The following is a 6193-nucleotide window of genomic DNA, read 5'->3' as shown; positions in this document are numbered from 1 at the left end:
AGGAAGAAGATGATATGACGTGGGAGGAGAGGGGATCGGACGGCTCCTGCCTGCTAGATCGCACGGCTACAGGCTGACCGGCCAAAATTTGGGCCGGTGCACCGGCGCGTATCACTGCCCTAAGAAATATACATCTAGATGTGCGTTAGACAGACCAATTTTTTTTTTATGAGACTGGGTATTTTTCCCTCTCCAGTTAGACCCAACTCGAAGTGCGCCATGTGGCAACACACATCTCAAAGCAAGGTTTTCAGTACTACCATGTGCATATGTGCCGATCTCTCCCTCTATATAAACGTTGGCGAAGAAACATAATCGCACCGACACATTGCTTGGCCCATTTGGAGAGAAGAGGAAGATACTCGCGGTCATGGCGCTTATGAAGACCAACGCAAGGACGATCGTCTGCTTTGCCGCCCTCGCAGTCATGGCCACCCACCTGATGTCCTCTGCAGACGCACTAGGTTAGCTAAACTCCTCCTTTTCTATTATTATTAGTATTGCGGACACAAAAATTTCCAGTCCTTCTGCACCAATCTGAAATCTAATGCTAAAGCAATTTTTGAACGTGCAGACTGCTATCCGATCAACGACTGCCGCTCGAACAGCAACGGGGGAGTGAAGTGCGCGCGCATGTGCGCCTTGCTGAACGGCCCTTCCGGCAAGGCCTACTGCAGCGGCACTACCCAGTGCTGCTGTGCGCCGCCCGGCGGCAGGAAGGGGCGGCTGCGGACGACGGCGCCTCTTTGGACCTCGGATGCTGCTGCCGCCGCTGCCGCCGCCACAAACGAAGCTGCTCCATGATGATGATAGAGTGATAGTAGTGCTATCTTTGTTTCTTCTGAACTAGCACACGTTTTGGTGGTGATATTGTTGCTCGCGGGAGAGAGAATGTGTGATCTGCTGCTTAGACTATTATGATCCTGTTTTGCGCGTGTGGTCTGGAACTATGAAATTCAGCACAATTTTCTCTAGTATTTTGCACCTGAATATCTAAAATTGTGAATTTGCGCGATATATAGTACTTTCACAAAAATGTTCTAAAGGTTCCCATGGGGACTAGATACCAATCAACTACAAATATTCTCCCCAAAACTGTCCTTACAAAATCTTTACCGCCCAAGTAATTTGCATAAGACTAAGATCTCGTGAAAGCAGCAATGATTTTATTTCCTTACGACAGATGTAGCTTTCTGTGAGGTATGGGTGCGTTTCATGCTTTTATATTCTCAGTGTGGTAAATATGCTCTTAACTTTCTTTCAACTCATCCTGCCCTATAATGGAGCGCAATCTTGCCCGGCCTGATATTATTCTGTTATAGAGATCTTAGTAGAACATGCTTTGACCTTCGTAAGTTAATGTTTTCTCTGAACTAAATCTGCCCGTCAATTACTTATTTTAATGTCCACTAGATTAGTAGTTAAGGATTCATCCTATTAATAACTTCAGAAAAGAAAAAAAACTCTGCTTCTGTTCTTTTTTCGACCTTTTTTTTTGCGGGGGATTCTTTTTTGGACCTCGATTCTCAGATGCTGTCTTTTAGTGCATTAGCTTCACCCTGCTATCATGAAACATTACTACTACCCAGTACTAGTTATGCTTCAGGTCAAATGTATTGCAGTGGGATCAGTCTATCTGATATTGTTTTGATCAATCAATTGAGAGTTTGAGACCACAACACGTAGCCATACAGTGATCTTAGAGCAACTCCAACATATCCCCTATCCGTAAAAAAAAACTACCGATTGGGAAAGTTTTGGGCCAAAATCATGTCCCCAACTGCTTGTAAACTTGCCCCAACTTCCTTCAGGTTTAGGTGAAGTTTTGCTTCCCGTACACTTCTGGCGGCAAGATAACTGCCTGAAACTTCCCGATGCGCCGCCAATCTGCGGAACACCGCCACCTCGTAACCGTTGCATGCTCGCCACTGCCGTGCCACTGGAACGCCATCATGCCGTCGCCGCCGCCCCCGCGGAACACTGCCTCGCCGGAGGCCGTCATGCATGTCACTGACTAGCTGCAGTGCCGCTGGAACGCCACCATGCCATCGCCGCCGCCTCCGCGGAACACTGCCACGCCGGAGGCCATCACGTGTGTCACTGACTGGCCGACCGTAGGACATTGTTTAGTTTTATTTAATGAAAAATAAAAAAACATTTAGGATAAAATGTTTACTGGATCTCACGAAAGTAGCTTTTAGAAAACTTCCCCTAGAATGTACAGACATCCTATAAAAATAAAAGCATTTTTACGGGAAGTTTCTTTTTAGAGGAATGCTTGGAGTTGCTCTTAGTCCCCACTTTTCTTCTGATCTTTCTCCAGTAAATAAACAGAACACTATCTTGTTGGAATTGATCTAATTAAAGGTCCAACAGGTTGGGAAGTGTTGAGTATATTAATTATTAGGAAAGACGAGATAGGTTAGGATTTGTTCTGACTTGTACTCTAAGTAGATCATTGTACTCATATATATGTCCACGAGACTCAAGCAATATAACAAAAATTTCATAAATCCTCTCTCTCCCTTCGGACATGATATCAGCCTAATCTCGATTCAAAACTCTAGCCGCTGTCGCTTCCGCACCTGCGCGCCGTCCCCGGGGCGGTCGGCCTCCATGACCGTCGCCGGAGGCAGCGCCGCCCGTGTCTAGGGTTCGTCCGCCAGTCATGTTTACCGGCTGCCCTAGCTAGAGAGTCTTTTTCCCGAGTCCTTGCTCTGATTTTTTTCTCTCTCCCGTCGATCATCTTGATCGGCGTTTTGTTTTTAATTTTCCGATTTAAGATCAGTTTGCATCGGGCCCGCCACCATCGATCCTCGCGCGCTTTCACTCCGACTTCGGCATCAACTGGCGTCTTCTTCGACTCGACGGCCTTGTGTGCTACACGGAGGCCAGGAACGGCCGCTGTCCACGCCTCCATCCGCATGTCGGTATGCGCTGGCCGTCGTCGCCTTGATCCAATCGGGGATCCTACAACCTCCATCCACTTCAAGCAAGATGGGACGGGACATATGTGTGTGGTGCACCGGCTTTGCTCGCATGACGTGCGTTGCGCTGGCCCGATCCGTGTTGTGTGCATGTTGGCTGATTGTTCGTATATACGTACAAATCAACTTCCTGTCCAGCATGTGTGCTCGTGGATTAGTTGCATGCTCATGTGACGCGATCGCTGCAGAACTCGTTGTCTTCGCCTTCGCGTCTAGTCACTCCATCTTCATTGCATGTTCGGTCTGATCAGCTGTATACATGCGTCATCTATGTCGTGCGACCGACCTGGTTCGTCGGTTGCCCGCACCTTCACAGGCCCCGTGAAAGACCGTCCCGAGTTCAGCGCGCCCCTCCACCGATCGAGCAATGGGCTGCCGCTGCGTCACTCCATCGGGCCGCCGCCCCGTGGTTCTTCTCCTGGCTGCATCGACCCGCGTCATCGCTGTGTCGTCCCTTCGGATCGTAGTGTCGCGGCCCGCGGTCTACGCCGCCCCGAGGCCGTCCGCTCCAGGCCGTCTCATGGCTGCACCGACCCTTGCGCCGCCGCCGTGTCGCCCCGTCGGGCCATAGCGAGTGTGGCACGCGGTCCACGCCGCCGTCCTAAGGTTGTCCCCGCGACTGCACCGAATCGCGAACTGCCGTTGCGTCACCCCTTCGGGCCGCAGCGTCGTGGTCCGCGGTCCCCGCCGCCGCCCCAAGGTCTTCTTGCCGTCGCTCCGACCTGCCCGCCGCTACTACGTCGCCCCTTCAGGCCGCAGCGCCGCGGTCCTTGGTCCATCCCGCCATCCCTGCACGTTGACTTCACGTGGTATGCGCCGCGTCGCCTCCCTTGGCGCGGGAACACCACCGCCCGCGCCGGTCTTCATCATGCCGTCGGGTTCTTTCTTTCGAGCATCGTCGCCGCGCTCCTAACCTAGCCGCCGTCGCCACTCTTCTTCAGCCGCCGCCGCTGCTACCCCCGTAGCCGTCGCAGCGTCCCGTCCATCCCGTTCGTCTTCGTCTAGCACCAACCCATCGCTAGCGTCATCGTCATCTACCCCGACCACTTCGTCTACTCCGACAACCGTGGGCGACATTGATTGACGCTGCAACCGTCGTCGAGTCCTTCTCTGCTGGCCTCTCCGACTTCTCTGACATGGCGTACAGCTCGTGCAGGTCCTAGTCTACGCATGCCCGGTGCTGGCAACACCGATGCGTGCCTTCATCCACGATGTGTTCCCGGGCTTGGCACACCCGGCGCGACGCGTCGTCAACATCATCTACTTCCTGGCGCACCTCTACTTCGACACCACCGCACCCATGACTAACTCGGCGCCTCCTTGCGCCCGCGGCTCCACGGCGACTTCCCCGACACCGGCTACACTGACTCGACATTGAAAAAGACAACGCCAAGGGGAGGGGCCACACACCAACGTATGTTTCCCTCACCCTAACTAACACACTCTGATCGGGGGCACCCTAACCAATAAATGGTTTTGGTGCCCTATCACCAACGCACATATATTAGATTGGGGGAGCAGCCGACATCTACAATCTGACTATTTCACATACGGTTTAGTCATTCTTCCCACATCCCTAAAACCCCAACCGATCTGAGGGAGTGCTGCACGACTGGAAGATCATCTCCAAGCTCTGCCCCTGCTCCAGGGCAGTGTGGGTGCTGCCTGGAGGGACACTGCTACCCGCTGCGAGCATCTACATCGAGCCTGCATCAAGCAGGCATGGGACTTAGCATCGCCTACACCACGGGCTGCTTCGATTGGTGGGAAGATCCTAATCTACCTCTCTTACCTAAGTATTTAGGTGATCTAATATCTAGGCTTAAGAGCCAATAATGTCAATCCTGCTGGATTTATTCTAACAATGGTATCTCGAGCCAATTAAGCCTAGATTAGATCCCTAATGATGATCTGTTTAAGTTGATGATATTGATTACGTCTTAGTGATTAAGGTTTAAGTCTAATGGTTCATGATTAAGGTTAAATTGCCCTTTGTCAAAGTCAATGTTTAATCTCTAGGGTTAAGACGTTTTGGTTAAAGTCTAATAGGCTACGGGTTAGTGCTAATTATCCAATGGTTATGATCAATCATGTTCTGTTAGTTTAATTATGCCACGTTTCTGCATCAAGATATGTTAATTAGCACTAGCCTCAGTTCCTATCTAGCAGTTAGAACGTGATGAATTGGAGAAATTAAAGAAGGCCTCATTTTTTCCAATTTAGCCGAATCCTGTAAAAATAAAAGCATTTTTATGGGAAGTTTCTTTTAGAGGAACAACTGGAGTTGCTCTTAGTCCCCACTTTTCTGCCGATCTTTCTCCGGTAAATAAAGAGAACACGATCTATGTAACCTTAATGTCATTTTGCATCTCGCTAACAATCTGACCATGCCGGTCATGGTGGTCTTAGTCCCCACTTTACTGCCATTTTATTCTTTGTTGTGTCACATGATAGGATAACTAAAGGCATCAAAAGACTGATGCACTTGGATTATTGCGTGAAATGCTTCTACACCTTGGGTGCTTCTACCACATTGCCTATTTACGACGTATTCTAGCTATACATTTATTTTGGAAAGACGTGGGGAGAGCAAAAACCGTGGGAGATTGGGAATATGCTTTGACACCTCGGGTGCTTGGGCGCATGCTTCTTCACCGCGGGAGCACTGGCTTGGGCTATACATTGTTGCGGTTGAGCGGTGCCGGCCTGGCTCTTCATGCCCCATAGTAAGATGGAGACTTAAGATGGTGTGGTGGTGTGTCGTGTGTGTGCTCATTATACTTGTATTCTTTTGATGCTTCATTTTGAGCCAATAAATCTACCCTTTGTAGAAAAAATGTGGTGGTCGCTCGGGAAGGACATGGTTGGAAGATTGCACGCTGGATGCGACGGCCATGGCCACGGAGGAGGCAAGGGGTGTGCGGAGGAGGTGAGTTAGTGTGGATCTAGTGGTTGGATGAGCGGGAGAGGGGGATGCGTGATGTACAAGAGATGGATGGAGTATGTGATGCCTGTTACACAACCTCTATTGGTGAGTTCGGTCTAGGTGTTGCAGAGCGGGAGCCTCATAGACGAAGTTGTCGATCAAACTCCATGGGACAGAAAGTAAAATTGACAAAATTATCATGAATTGTATATATAACTAAGGGTGGGGGATAAGTGCCCACTTTTACATTAAGTGGATGAACTTGGTCCTTAATGGGCTC

General features: G+C 50.1%; 1 protein-coding gene across 1 annotated transcript; it reads left to right on the top strand.

Moving 5' to 3' along the window:
• Positions 1-326: 326 nt before the first annotated feature.
• Positions 327-998, top strand: LOC147962223 (uncharacterized). Its single transcript, XM_087537774.1, has 2 exons — positions 327-464; positions 575-998. The coding sequence occupies exons 1-2, from the start codon at positions 371-373 to the stop codon at positions 802-804; spliced, it is 324 nt and encodes a 107-aa protein (XP_087393900.1). The 5' UTR covers positions 327-370; the 3' UTR covers positions 805-998.
• Positions 999-6193: the final 5195 nt, after the last annotated feature.

Source organism: Triticum urartu, chromosome 7A (genome assembly GCF_056163025.1).
Source record: "Triticum urartu cultivar PI428250 chromosome 7A, HENAU_Tu73, whole genome shotgun sequence".
NCBI lineage: Eukaryota > Viridiplantae > Streptophyta > Magnoliopsida > Poales > Poaceae > Triticum > Triticum urartu.
The sequence above is the reverse complement of the archived record's forward strand: the minus strand, read 5'-3'. Positions and strand labels throughout refer to the sequence as shown.

Coding starts and splice junctions, on each gene's coding strand:
- LOC147962223 (XM_087537774.1), top strand. CDS start 371: ATGGCGCTTATGAAGACCAACGCAAGGACGATCGTCTGCTTTGCCGCC. Junction 465..574: donor GTCCTCTGCAGACGCACTAG/GTTAGCTAAACT, acceptor TTGAACGTGCAG/ACTGCTATCCGATCAACGAC.